Source organism: Salvia miltiorrhiza, chromosome 7, assembly GCF_028751815.1.
Source record: "Salvia miltiorrhiza cultivar Shanhuang (shh) chromosome 7, IMPLAD_Smil_shh, whole genome shotgun sequence".
NCBI lineage: Eukaryota > Viridiplantae > Streptophyta > Magnoliopsida > Lamiales > Lamiaceae > Salvia > Salvia miltiorrhiza.
The window spans coordinates 49266815-49282600 of NC_080393.1; the positions used below are offsets into that span (position 1 = coordinate 49266815).

At 40.5% G+C, this 15786-nt stretch overlaps 1 protein-coding gene across 1 annotated transcript; it reads right to left on the reverse strand.

Annotated features, from left to right (window-relative positions):
* Positions 1-689: 689 nt before the first annotated feature.
* Positions 690-4261, reverse strand: LOC130994611 (probable L-gulonolactone oxidase 6). Its single transcript, XM_057919666.1, has 4 exons — positions 3413-4261; positions 2742-2997; positions 1887-2319; positions 690-1176 (listed from the first exon to the last, which is right to left on the reverse strand). The coding sequence occupies exons 1-4, from the start codon at positions 4076-4078 to the stop codon at positions 783-785; spliced, it is 1749 nt and encodes a 582-aa protein (XP_057775649.1). The 5' UTR covers positions 4079-4261; the 3' UTR covers positions 690-782.
* Between the last annotated feature and the right edge of the window lie 11525 nt (positions 4262-15786).

Below are 15786 nucleotides of genomic sequence, written 5' to 3' on the forward strand. Positions count from 1 at the left end.
AATATACAGGGTTCATTGATATAATATGATAATTGATAAAGATATTTCGTATTAATCGGATAATTTTTTTTTTATCATAATAAACATGTAAAATTGATGGAAAAATGGTGAAATTATATATATTTTTTCTCATTTTCCATCAAAGTAAATGGACCCTTATAAATATTATTATTATCATTATTAAATGTCTCCTGCTTATTGAAGTGTCCCACATTGGATTGGAGATAGTAGCAGGAGCCACTTTATATGGTGAGACAACCCTCTCCCTTATAAAGCCTTTTAAGGGAGGAATGAGCCCAATATCAATTTCTAATATAGTATCAGAGCCAACCCAATCCAATGATGGGCCCCCCAATATCGTTGTCAACAGATGTCGTTTGGGATAGTTCACGCTGCGCGTGAGAGGGTATGTTAAAAGTGTCCCACATTGATTGGAGATAGTAGCATGAGCCACTTTATATGGTGAGACAATCATCTCTCTTATAAAGCTTTTTAAGGGAGGAATGGGCCCAATATGCGTGTCCCACATTGGTTGGAGATAGTAGCATGAGCCACTTTATACGGTGAGGCAATCATCTCTCTTATAAAGCTTTTTAAGAGAGTAACAATGCTAAAAATTTAACATCATTTATTGTTTTCTAGTATGACATTTTCTATAATTACACTCGTAATTAATAATGGACTTGATATTGGCTCAATGTTAAAGTGTATTTTTTTTCATATACTATATAATTTTTTAAGATTACCATATGTCAGCAGTTAAAGATATGTACTACACAACACTAGAAAATAACTCCTGTTTTGAGCTTGGCACAGACTCGAGCCTTATCATAGAGTTTTCCCGGCACACACACATACCCCTTTTTGGGCGCGCAATGAATATCTTGAGAGCAAATGCACAGCCCTTCAAGCGCACATCCTTCTCTCACAATACTCAACCCATCCGCCAGCCCCAGCATCTGATCAGTCCACCGACTCGAAAACAGGCCCTCAGGATCATACCTTCGCTTCACCTCTACAAACCGAGCGCCGTCTCTGTACTTTCCGATGGCCCCGAGGAACGCCACGTTTCGATTCTTCCCCCAGTGCGGCAGAGCGCCGTACTTGAACACTGCCATCTGCTCGATCTCCTCCAAGACATCCTCGTATAGCCTCGGCCGGAGAGGGTCCTGGCTTCTGTAGTCAATGGTGGACACACTTAGAGCTGAGGGGGGCTTAAGCCCCCACCAAGCAAATAAAATTATCTTAAATTTTATAGCCTATAAATACACGAACCATGTACAAAATTTGGGTGTTAATCAAATGTACATATACTTTAATTTTATTTGGAATTTGACATGAGCTCAAAGATCTTTAGTTAATAATTTGATTGACAGGAGTCTGATAGGCAACCCGAAAGTACCGTTGGAAAGCTCTTGACGCTATCTTGCTAATGATACTTATATTGTTGGGTTTTGATAATTGAAAGTAGTCGAAAAATGACATTAAGTTGATGTCATTAAACTCTATTTTTTTTTCTTTCTTTTTTCAGTGACCAAAACCAAAGTATGGGTATCATTAGAGAGCTATCATCAAGAGGTTTCCAACAGTACTTTCAAATTGTTCATCGGATTTCAGACAATAGTATTATTGGCCAGCGAACTTTTGAATTCAAACAAATTTATAAAAATTAAAAATTTATATATTATTTGACCAAAAAAATGGATTTAGTTAAAAATAAAATTTTTGGTATAGTTGATGTATTTATAGTCAATTAACCCAAATTTATAAAATCGCATATTATTGGTTTTTGTGAGAACTTATATGCATAAACCCTATATATCATCATGCCAAATCACATACAGAAAATATAGAAATCAAAACATATCAAGACTCCTACACCCTACCTGTAGTAGCTGATGTCGAAGTCAATGGCGTCGCCCTGCTTCCCCAAGTAAGCCGTGGAGGCGGTGACGTAGCGCATGAGGATGCCGTTGTAGAGGTCGAGGCCGCAGAGGGCCTGGGGCGCGAGGGCGACGAGGCTCTGGACGTCGCGGATGAAGGCTGTGGCTCGGGACAAGGCGATGCTGAAGGTGGTCTGGTGGAAGAAGAGGCCCTTGATGCGAGGATCCCAGGGGCATGCTGTGATCCTCGCGTCGTCGGGGCTGTCGAGGCATGTACCCGAAGCTTGGATGCGGTTTTGGTATCCGACTACTGGGTAGCCCTTGAAGGAGACGCCGTCGTTTGTCAGTCCGAAAGCCGTGGCTCTCAGGAAAGCCGTCGTGGTTCTCCCGTTTATGCATTTTCCGTTTGCGTCGCCCAGGGACTCCTGCGTCTCCTCTGTCATGCAACAGTAAATCAGAATATTAATTCTCTAATTATGTAACTACCTAGATTGGAATAAAAATCATATATATAAAGGATTATATAGCTATATATTCTCTTTTTATTGATTCAACAATGAGTACATTGAGAGCAAAGAAAGAGTCAAGCAAACCTAAATTAATCATATACTATATAAGTAATGAACGATAAAAGTGATAGAAAGGGGTGGAGCCACAATATTTTATAAAAGAACGTGATTTCTTTTTTCAGAACATGTCATTATCAATAGGACAAACGAAAAATTAAGAAAAATGAATCATTATCAATAAGACGGAGGAAGTATAACTGACTATCATATATAATAAAAGCCTAAGGCTTGGGTACTTCTAAATTTCATATCTCTTTCATTATATGTGGGTGTGAGAGAGACTACTTGCCTGTGGTTCTAAGAGTTGCAAGAACGAGCGAGGAAGTGGACCGAAATCCTGGGAAATTATTCAATCCATTTCCGGATGCATTGGTCGAGACTCTGTCGTCGATTCGATAAATAACGCGTTTCTGACTGGGGAACCACGTAAAATCTGCAAACTCATGTTGTCGTCCGAACCCTACAACTTGTTCTCCCAAATCAGAATCGTTCTTTGTTACATATGTTACAGACCGTTTGAACAACCCTTCCAGTTTTAATGTTACCTACATACATACATTCAGGACAACTTTTTAAAAACTCATTGAATATTTAATCCAAAAATAAATAAGGTGTTGAGTCTTTGGACAACATTAAATAGCTCAATGGAAATCGAAGAACGATGTATTTTTATTTGTTTTAATTTTATTTTGTATATATATAATCATCAATGATTCGAGATATTTTATTAATTTTCATATAGCTATAAGCGTGGATTTGTTTCGGAGATCTAGAAACAAGTATTTTTGATTTAAAAATATAAACTATGATCTTCCTTTTCTTATTAATATATATATTGATTAATTTTAATTACTTATGGTTATCCTAATTTTTTATCCTAATTTTTCATGAAAAATAGGCATTGTTATGGGATGCTGAGCCATACATATATTACATATATAAGGAAATGTGATGAATGACCTGTGAGATGACTCCAAGAACTCCAAGCGAGACTTTGGCCGCATCCAGGTCGGGATCCCCCGCTTCCAGCACGCGCAGGTGGGGCCGGGCAGGCGACACGATGGTGAGGCGCGTGACCCGGTCGTGCACCTGACTCCCCAAACCCCACAGTGAGCTGCCGTGCGCCCCCGTCCCCATCATCCCTCCCACCGTCAGCCCCCACCAGTATGGCGCGTACGGCACCGCCATCCCGGCGCGCGCCGCCTCCCCGATCAGCTGCCTCAGCGTCACCCCGCTCTCCACCGTCATGCTCATCCCCGCCGCATCCACTTCCAACGTCCGGTTCAGGTACTTGGTGCTTATCAGCACCCCCTCCTCCCCGTCGGGGCACACCAGCTTCGTGATGCTGTGCGAGTACCGCGTCGCCACCTTGATCTTCCTCCCCGCCGCCGCCGCCGCCGCCACGGCCGCCACCAGCTCCGCCTCCGACGTCGGGTACACGGCCTCGGCCGCGCGGCAGGTGCTCCTGTCCGGGAAGGCGCCGTACGAGTTGGTGATCGTGCAGTTTGAGTTCCTCGCCGCCCCCTTGCACTCGATCGGATCTTCCGGCGGGCTGCACCTCACGGTCACGGCGGCGTTGCTCGTTAATATTGTTACCAATAGCACGATGCTGTTGATGATGTTCATGTTGATTATCCTCTCATATGTGGGAGCAATGACTTCAATTTTTTCTCCTTATAGAATATGTTTTTGATGAAGAATCAAGTGGAGTTGCGACTAAGTATTGCTACCAGCTCCTATGGGTTAAGTAGCTTCAAAGTTTGAGTAATCAATCTTGTAAGAAACCGACAAAAAGCCAGTTACACGACACGGACTACGTGTCTCTGTGCACCTCCATGACCTTGAGTGCTAATCTATGCTCCCTAAAATGTATTTAATTTGTCATTTTTGTCTATCCTCATAAAATATATTCAGTTTATTTTTAGTAAGTTTTTTATTCAAAATAAAATAAAACTCTTACTCCATTCACAATATATTCAACTATTTTATTAAAATTCGTATTAATTATAAATAAATATATTTTTATAAGGAGGGAGTATTACGTTTCTTTTGTGTTTCATTAAGTTTGGGAATATAAAATCCGTATCCACAAATATGTCAATTGATTGCTTTCTTTAGCCACAAGGTTAATTAAATTTTGTCCACGGTGTAGGTAATGTCAGCTAAGTATTGTGCTTTCATTTGAATAGTACTTTTTCGGTTGATCGTTGGCAATAGTCATTAATAAAATAATAATAGCACAGTTTCATTTTCCACGGTCTAGCATGTTTTTTCATTTGGGGGTTGTTACCGGAGGGTGTTTGGCCGAGCTAAATACATCCTATACATACTAGTCAACTTTTTTTAAGAGTGAATTTTGAAAATAGCCATTTTTATATAATAAAAAATAAATTTTACCCACTCAAATAAAAACTTAAAAAAATACCCATTTTTTGTATTAAAGGACTAAATTACCCTTCTATATAAATGGGCAAACCCTAGTCTCCTCTCATTCTCTCATTTCTCTCTCTCTCTACACGCTCTCTCCTCTCTCTCTCTCTGGATCTCTCTCTTCCAAGCGGCGGCGCCGCATGCTCCCACGACCACCGCCAACTCTGTCGCCTACGACGAGGCCAGCAGCAGAGCTAGCGACCCTGGCGGCGGCGCATCCGTCGTCTCCGCTTCTCCGATCTCAGTCGGCGCCGATTTCTCTCTCTCTCTCGATCTCTCTGTAAATCATCCGCCTCCACCACCGTGTCGCCGCCGCTGCTGTCGTCGGCTTCCTCCCTGCTTGCGGAAATCCGTCGACTGCGTTGTTCTGCTTCCGATCGCGTCCAGCAGAGCCTGGCCTCGGCCACGCCGCCCCGTCCTTCACCACGCCGCCGCCTCAGCGCCGCGCCGCCCTGGATCTGCATTGCCGCCTCGCTCCGGCTAGAGTAAGACACAAATCTGAAGATCTCCATCAGCGCCTACGAGGATCTCAGATTATTTCTCCATCTTGGAATCATTGGGATGAGAATGAGAATGATTTAGGAATTCTAGATTTTGGGGATTGTTCTTATTCAATTACTTTAAGAAAGTATGCCATTTAGAAGAGAAATTTGAGAAAAAAATGAATTCAATTTGAATTTAATCGAAAAAAAATATAAGTAACGAAAAATTTAATGAAAATCGCTTAATTTTGTACAAATGTTCTTGAATTCACAACCAGGTTTATGAATTCACAACTGAATTATCGACGTTGGTTGTGAATTCACAATTGAAATAATGTTGATTGTGAATTCAAGTTTTATTGGTTGTGAATTCACAACTTGAAATAGTGTTGGTCGTGAATTCACGCCAATTCACAACCAATACTTGTTATTCACAACCAATACTTGAATTCAGTTGTGAATTCGAGTTGAATTCACAACCAGTGAACAATGGGTATTTGTAAAAAATTTATATGTAAGGGTAAAATGGTAAATGTTGGTATTTTTTTAAAGTTTTTATATTAGTGGGTAAAATTTATTTTTACTATATAAAAGTGGCTACTCTTATATATTAACACTTTTTTTAATAAATGAAAAAACTTGTTAGACAGTGAACAAAATTGTGTAATTATTGAAATTAAACTATATATTTAAATAAATAAATACTCACTCGATCCCCAAATAACTTTCTCTTTTTCCTGTTTGGGACGTCCCCCAAATAACTTCATTTTTTTCTTTCCATTTTAGGAAACTAACTCACCACTAATAATACTTTATTTATTCTTACTTTTCACTTTTCACCACTCCCAATACTAATTATAACACTTTTTCATAACTTCTAATAATAATTACTCCCTCTGTCGACCAATTAAAGCCCTACTTGCCCTTAAATTTTTGTCCACCAAATAAAGTCCTATTGTGCTTTTTGTACCCTTTTACCCTTCTTCTTTTACTATAATTACTACCCTTTGTCATTATTTAACCCATCTCCATCTATAATCCACTTAATTAGCCTATCTAATTAATTGTCTAATTAATTCGCCCATTGAAAACCGAGAAGACTCGGTGGGAGTAAAATACTCATTACACAGGAAATTGATTACAGCTATTGTTCTAGAGAATTCCTAGAAAACCCTAGTTCTTCCTTCCTCTCTGTGAATTCGAAGAACACTATTTAATTCCTCTCTCTAAAATTGAAGGAAACCCTAGATCTATCCTCTTTTTCCCACCTCTCTCTGAATTCGAAGAACACTCTCTAATTCCTCTATCTAAAATTGAAGGAAACACTAGATCCATCCTCTTCGTTCTTTGAATGTTTTCCTCTCGCAACACTGAAGCGGCGGAGTTCCATCCCTTTGAATCAAACCCCATGCCGCCGGAATCTGAAGTGGCGTGGCTCGACCGCTCTGAATCGGTGATGTTTGTGCCTTTTTCTGAAGTGGTATGCTTCGATCTCTCTGAATCGGTCAGGCTCTTGCTGGAATCTTGAACCGACGGAGTTCCATCCCTCTGAACAATACACCATGCCGCCAGAATCCGAAGTGGTAGGGTTCGATTCCTCCAGATCGGAGCCCTGCTGCCAGAGTGCAAAGTGGGGGACTTGGAGCTCTCTGACTCGGAGTTCTATGATTTCTCCTTGTTCGAGACCGAGAAGTACACGAATACCGAAGGCTGAGCGCATCTCGCGCCGAAAATTCTTAGGGATCTTCTTCCCTAATGTTCTATCTTTCCTTGAATCAGGTTATGTCGATTTCATTTCTGTGGTGGGGATGGCTGGTGATGCCTTATTTTATTTGTGTTTCTATGTGCATTGTGGGGGATGGCTGGTGATGCCTTATCTGTATATGTGATGAATCAGTGTTTAACTGAGGTTCATCTGTGCAGAGCTAAATCTGACAGAGCTGGCATTTGTTCGTCCAGAGCAGATTACATCTCCAGAGCTGACTTTACTCGCCAGAGCCAAGTTCCAGAGCTGGCAATCACTTGCCAGAGCTGCCATGACTTGCCGAACAAGTTATACTTCGCTGCAATCTCATGTGCGCGCACGCCTGCCTTGATGTTTATCTTTTAGGCCCAGTTTGGCTGGGCCGTTCTTGATGGTTTTTAGGGTTGATGAAAGGTAGTTTATATATAAGGCTTAATGTTCAGCCTTCGGACCAAGAATATCATCCACCTTAGGCATCAAAATACTTTACGGTTTTTATAGTTTTTCATAGTTCTTTAGTTTTCATAGTTTTCGTTCTAAGTTAGTTTTCAATTCCGTTTTTGATTTAGTTCCCCGTTTCGAGTTGTAATCAAGTGACAGTGATTCGCTTCTCGTGACGATTTTGGAATTTATTATTTACGTTAATTCTTTGCTCCTACTTGAATTATGTTTTGCTTTCAATTATGCAATTTTGTTTATGTCAATTTAGATTAGAAGCTTTACTTACAGTTATTTAAATTGTTAGCATAGTAGCTTTTAATTCTTAGTCGCTTTACTTTATCGTTTAATTCTGCCTAGGGTTTTAATGGTTTATTTTCGCATGAGACTTTAGTTTAATTCTTTTCCGCCTAGTTAATTTTAAGTTTAAGTTTTAAGTTGAGTTTTAATTACAAGCTTTAGTTTAATTTTACAGTTTTCAATACAACCTTTACTGCTTTCGTTGATATAATTAGAATCCCTGTAAAATCTTCCTTGAGAGATGACTTGGGTCAACTTATCATGCTAGGATGTCCTTGTTCTATTGCAAGTCAATCTAGAGGTGTTTTAGGTTGAGTCACATCCCTACTTTTAATTTTGCCCAGGCTTCGGGATACGGAGATGAAGCACAATCTAGTCAGTATGAGACGTCGTATTATGGTCACGAGAGCGCGCCTCCAACACGGGATGGGCAACCGTTGGACAAATCTGCATGGAATTAAACGGCAAGCCTGAAAGAAATATGCAGGAGATTCAACCAGGTGCGGACGGATGAAGCCGTACAACCTGAAGACGAAGCCAAAGAACCTGATGACGATTCTGATGAAGAAGACGAAGAATATGATCCAACAATTCTGCCGCCTCTGAGGATTTATTAGACGATGATCTGATAGAGTTCACGGTGATCGAGCGAGCAGGTTGAATCCGACAAAGTAGAACCCGTCACGGAAATCCGACGAACGAGACCGGTGATCTATCTAATTGGATAGTACCGTTGATTCCAGTGGACGCCACGGCTTCGCTCGTTGCTCGCGAGAGTGACCTGAACGTGTTCTCCAGTGCAACACCCCCAATTTCCTTTAGTCTCCCCGCTACTATCGACAGGTACTTAATATTGAAGTACGTACTGATCTAAGTAGTTGGACGATTGATCGTCTCGGGCCTCGAATAAGGGGCCTATTCAATGAAGGAATATTAAATTGAATTAACGTTCCGTTTGCCCGATGATCGTTTCTTGGAATATTATTAATTTATAATACAACGATTAATCCCTAACATGCTCCTATGAATTTAAGTGCTGCACGTTGGAGTTCAGAAATACCTGAAGAATTCAGAAGAATTCGTCAAAACGCAGCTGAACAGACCAGTCTGCTTCAAGCCTTCGTTTGAAGCCTCAAACGTCCTCAAATCGTATTCTGCCCAGAAATACGACTTCTTCGTCTTCGAGAGAGCTTTCCGTGGCCGCCTGTTTCGCCTGAATCGGAGTTCTGTGGTGGAAGTTATGGCTGTTCTCCCGAAACTGCAGAACTTAATTTCCTGCGAAAAATCTGACTCCAGCTCTGATCTTCTGAACTGTATCCCGCTCAGCTTTCACCGTTGGATGGACAACGTTCTATGAAAGTCCCAAGAGAGAAATAAAGCTCCACACGTTTCCTTGTGCCCCACAGCTCTCCAAAACCCTAATATTTTATCAGTGTGTTTTCCTGAGAGCTGACAGCTGTATTTACAATAAAATAAATACGTAGGAGGCGCAGATTAGGTGTAGGAGGCGTGTTCTCTCTCTTCTTGGGCTAGGAGACTTTGGGCCAGTCCAGGGACCAGATACAAGGGATAAAGATGGGCCTCAAATAAATTAATTATCTATGGTCAGCCCAGACCATAATTAATTTATAAATATTAGTTCATTCCACTAGAGAACCAATATTGACTTACCCCTTTATTGCCGGTGATGAGTCGGGGCTTGTATTTAGACTTATTAAATCCCCGTATTTAAAACATCCGACATCCATTAATTAATTAGAGCTCTGACAGCTTAAATTAATTAATTTCTTTGTAATCCTTAAGCAGTACCACTCAAACCTTATTATTACGCCCGAACTTAATCAACCTGCAAAGTTTAACGCAATAAACATTATTGAGCTCCTTAAGGGGATGTCATTATCCTATACGGATACAAGTACTAATACAGATAATCAAATATCATATATTAACCGCTATCACCCAAGATACAGAGTACTCAAGTTACTATATAACTCTCGCTCATAGTAAATCAAAGTGATAAACGAATCAACATATATATCTGAAATCTTATTAGTATTAAGATTTTATTAAGTCACCGAGATCTTGATTCTTCACTTAAGTCAGATAGAAGAATACATCTCACTGTGGTCCTATCAATACGTTATGACGTACCGGTATAGACAAGTAGTCAAGACAAACTACTTCCAACTATACCTTAGCCTAAGCCGATGACTCGTCCTAAAGCCATCTCGGCTGTGATCATATTATATCTCTTAAGGTTAATCCAATTATATGGTCTTCTATGATCTACAACACACCATATAATCTACTTGTATAGAGATAGAGAACATACATATGCAATCATGAACACAATCAGATAGGAGATTGGATAGTGAACTTAGGAAACATTGTATACAAGCATAAAACGGTTCTTGCTTTCAGTATACAAATCCAACAATCTCCCACTTATACTAAAGCAAACTTTTAGTATACAATGTGTCTATTTACCAAGCACCTAACACTTCTCCCACTTATACTTAAAGTTTCCTAAGTGGGTGGCATCAACTGCATTCCCATCTTTCAATGACCATTTGCGATAAGCCTTTTGTGAAAAGATTAGTAAGCTTCTCCAATATGTGAAAATTTATTCTATGAGCACAAAACCTCGATTTACGAATAATCGTATAACTTGGTACTTACTCTCCATGTGTTTAACCTCTTGTGGTTCTTGGATTCCTTAGAGTTTGCAACTGCACTTGAGGTATCACGAAGGTGATGCTCTCACGCAAACTAGGAATCACCCTTAGATCCTGGAGGTAGTGGTCAAACCAAAAGGTTTTACCTCCCAAGGAAAACACATAGCTCGAGGTAATTATTCTTTGTTCCGGTCAGCCTGGAAATCCAAAATCGTATAATCCAAAAGGGAACTAAACTGTCTAACTGGTAAACTATCCTTATTCTCTAGTCATGGACTTGAGAATATTATAATTTACCACAGTTCAGTGTCCTTAACTAGGACTATACTGATATCTTACAACCATGCTAACTGCATAGCAAATATAAGATCTCGTACATAGTAATCCATACATGAAGCTATCTACTGCGGAAACGTAGAATACAGCCTTCATTTCCTTAACCTCAACAGGCATCTTAAGACATAGTCTTTAGATGAAGGAACGCCATATCTAAAAGGTAGCAATCATTTCTTGGCGGTATTCATACTAAAACGAGCATTCACAGTATTAATGTAAGACACTCGAGATAAGCCCAACATCCTTTTCTAGTGATCCCTTATAACCTTGATCACAGAGACGTATACTGTACCTCCTTAGTCTTTCATCTGAGACTGTTCGGATAACCATTACTTTATGTCTTGACAATAGCTCCATATTGTCGCCAATTAGAAGGATATTATTTACATAAAATGCAAGATAAACCACATCACCGATGACACGAGAGCGACTGATACGAGATGCTTCTCTCCCTCCCTCACGTAACCTTCAGGTTGTTGCACATGGCTGTCCTTACCTTTTTCAAGGTAATATATATGACATCCATTTGCCAGACCTCGATGGTTTAAGTGAGCTGCTATGGGAAAAATGGTGCAAACGTTCTGAGCATGGCACTGGCGAAAATATCATCATAACCTATACCCTTACACTGGGCATAACCTTTTGCCACCAGTCTAGCTTCGAAAGCTACGACCTTGCTCATTCGGGCCTGTCATTATCTTGTATACTCACTTACAACCTAAGGCTTTACTGCCTCCTGGTAGCAAGATTTTCTAGTATACACCCATATTCTTAATGGATTGCTCCATTGAGGCGTGCCAGGAATCTACATTCTCGTCTTCCACTAATTCCAATATCTGGGTCGATTCTCTTATATTCACTACCAGGGAGTGAATCCAAAGATTCTCCCAAGAACATAAATCGATCGGGTTGTCCCACAACCCTCCCACTACAATGGATCTGTGGTGGCACATGTGTGTCAACAGTGCGTGCAGTGTCTTGTGGTACAAAACTCTTGCACACTTGGCTTGGGTGATGGAATCGCCTGTCTAATGTCTTCAATTTCTTGAAGCACACTATCTGACTTGGATTAGTGATTACTCCCATAGTCCACTTCTAAGAATCGTATGTCATTGCTAATAAGCACCTTCTGATTCTTTAGGACTAATTGCAAAGATGCATAACTCATCATCGAACATATTTTTCCAAGAGTGACCTATTTCTTCTCTCCACCACACCATTTTATATAGAGATTACATGGTGTAGTAAACTGGGTTGGAATCCCAAACACTGACAATGAATCAGAAAAGATCATTCCTAGCACATTATTGGCCCTTTATCCCATTTGCCATGAATGACCTGGTCTCCATCTTTTTCTCTATACAGGATTCGCAGGCTCGAAATAGTACAACCTGGATTGAATCCAATGTACTTATTTAGACACGAGCCTTTGGATCCTGTTAAGATAGATGTGACCTATTTCTAGGGTATCAATATATGTGTAAGATCCTCATGAGAGATTAGCCTTAACTTTTCTCTTTCTTTTGTTCGATGATGTAAATGCAATATAAAGGTATTTTGTAGACAAGTTATAGTATGAAGAGAGATATTCAAAATACCAGAATAGACAACTTTGTCATTTCTTATGATAGAATCACCACTATCAAAAATAACATAAGATCCATCTTTTCAAAATTTTGGAACATGATAAGGAACTCTCAAAAACTAAACTATGTCTTTAGGACTTAAAGACAAGTCTTCAATTGCAACAAATGCGACTTTGGTCACGTTGCCTACGAAGACAAACATCTCATTACTTCTCAGCTTCCTTGTCAGCTTATAGAAAGCCATGCAAGGTGTAACAACCATTATCATTATCAGTTTCTCTCGTTATCCACTACTCACAACTGAGTAGAAAATGAGCTGATATGTCTCAGTTACTATAGCAAGTGAAGTACCTTAACCCTTTGCCTTGAGTATTGAAAGAAAAAATCTCCAATACTCAATCTTATCACACCACTACTCCCACTATTTCCCTTGTCATTCTTGCCCCTTGGACCCTTCTTCTTCCCGTCATTCGACGAAGAAGATGGCTCTCCTTTGGCAATAACAAGTGCTTGCACATCTCTTTCCCACAACTTCCTTAGCCGTAACTAGAGCATTCAACAACTCAAAATAAGTATTATTTTTCTTGCTCATAACAGCATTGAGGCGGAAGTTCTTAATTAAAAGACTTGGGAAGAGAGTTCAGGATAATATCGACTTTTGCCTCACCGTCGATACTCCCACTGAACAAGTCAAGTCCGTCAAAATTTGCATGACATGCTCGTGCACTGAGCTGTGCTCACTCATAAAAATAAAAAGATTACTCTCATCAAATTTAAATGAGCAGCTCAGTCCGACTCTCCGAACACTTTCTTGAGATTCAGCATGATGCTAATAACATCGTCCATGCCCTGATGTTGGAGCTACAAGGTTTGTGACATTATACTCATAATATAGCATATAGCCACATTATTCGTCTTATGCCACCTTTTATGTAATTCCTTTTTTCTCATCAGTTGACCATTGTTCGGACCATAAGAACGTGGAGTAGTAAGCAACACAAAAAATTGTGTTAGTTTGTGATAAAGATAAAAAACCAAAACTGTGTTTCCATTTTATATATGTGGACCGGTTAAAAGACTTTGTGCAAGAATAAATAAACAATAAGAGACATAAACATATCTGAAAGTAACGAACATAAAGCACATAATTCGTAACAATAATATTGTAACATTTTGATAAAACAATATTAATGAAACCTCCAACCGCTCAAAGAATTCCATGTGCAAGCCACGTGGGGTGAACAGTTACACACAAACTCCTCAACCAGACTATTCATCTAGTCATTTAATTTCCATGTCAACTTAACCTTTTGACAAAAGAAATTAATAGTTGGCAGCTTAACTAGACCATATCATCATCAAGAAGGGACTCATTGGGGAGTTGTACATTGTACTTGATATGATATCTAAGCAATGACCACATTTTAACCTTGAAAATTAAATTCTCGAAATTGACATACTCACTAGGACCATGCCGCTTTCAATTTAATTTTCTTGGTTATCTTATTTAATTCCATTCTCCAAAGTACTTGTGAAAATTACACAAGTAAGCCACGTGGGGTGGACAGTTACTGCATAACTCCCACTACTTTAATGGTTTAAATATTTTTTATAGAAACCTCTTCTGACAAACTTATGAGAAACAAATACGAAGTAAGCCACGTGGGGTGGACCGTTACTCATATTGCTAAACACTTTGTCTAGAGACCGCATGTGGAGGTCTACATAATTTTAAGAATAAAATTAATTAGAAATAACCACAATTTAACTTTGAAATTAAATTCTCGAATTTTGACATACTCACTCGGACCATGCCGCATTCAGTTTAATTTCTTAGTTATCTTATTTAAATCCATGATCTAAAATACTTGTGAAAATTACACAAGTAAGCCACGTGGGGTGGACAGTTACTGCATAACTCCCACTACTTTAATGGTTTAAATATTTTTTATAGAAACCTCTTCTGACAAACTTATGAGAAACAAATACGAAGTAAGCCACGTGGGGTGGACCGTTACTCATATTGCTAAACACTTTGTCTAGAGACCGCTTGTGGAAATCTAAATAATTTTAAATCGTCTATAAAATTATAAGCTTAGTCTTTTTTTCTTTCAAAAGGTTTGATCATGCTCAACACATAATCCTAAACATGCTCATCTAGAACGCAACATGTAAAACATACTCGCAGAATTCTAAAACATGCTTAAGAAAACGATAAACCTAGCATGCTTGTCTAAGCGCAGTTAATAAACACATATTAACAATCAAAGACAAGGACAGCAGGTAAAGAGCATAAAGGATTAACACCACGACATGCAAAGAACAGAATTAAAACAATAAAGTTCTTCGTGACCCATTCGTGGAACCCCAAATTTCTAATCTATTACAAAGAATAGAAAAGAAAAAGAAATAAAAACTTGGCCCGAACATCTTCATCAGGCCCGTCTTTGAATTTAGGGTTTGGGCCCCCTAGGGTTTGATAATTCACGCCAGCTAGGGTTTGGAAAACCCTAGCAGCCGCCACCACCTTGCCACGCAGCAGCTCGGACGGCGCCGTTCCAGCAGACCCCGGCGCGGAAGTTCCGACGCGAGCAACAGCAGCTCGGCGCGGCAGACCCAGGCACCTGGTCTCGGCAGTCTCGGCAGACCCGGCGCGCAGACAGCAGCCTCGGCAGCAGCGGCCGCGCGACGCCTGTCGGGTGCGCAGCGCGCAAAGCGCGCACGCGCAGCCCTCGGCGCGTACAGCCCTTGCTCGCAGCCTGTCCTCCCTCGCCGTACCTCGCCCGACCAGCCTCGGCAGTACCCAGCACCGAGAGCAGCAACATCCGCACGGCACCGGACCGGACGTGCAGCGCACACGCACGCGCAGCCCTCGTCGGCGCACGCAGCAGCGGCCTCGTCTGCCCCTGGTCCGCCAGCAGCCATCCAGCCCGGGAGTTTGTGCGCGCGCCGTAGCGCACAAGGCTCGCGCAGTGCACAGCCCTTCGTGCCCTCGGCGCCCGCCGCCTCCCGGCTCTCCAACCTCCGTTCATTCGATGTTGATTCGTGGTCGTCTTCGTCTCGATTTTCAACAATTACAGATTACAACGGAAAACAAATACAATTTGAAATCCTAATCTAACCACGAATTTTCTCGTGGTGAAAAACGATTACAACGTCAAAACGACGTATCCCACGAATCAACAGACCACGAAGAACAACAGCAGATAAAAACAACGCATATTATTAATTGTACATAAATTAATAATAGAGCCAAGAAATTAATCATGGGCTCGCTCTGATACCAATTGAAGGAATATTAAATTGAATTAACGTTCCGTTTTCCCGATGATCGTTTCTTGGA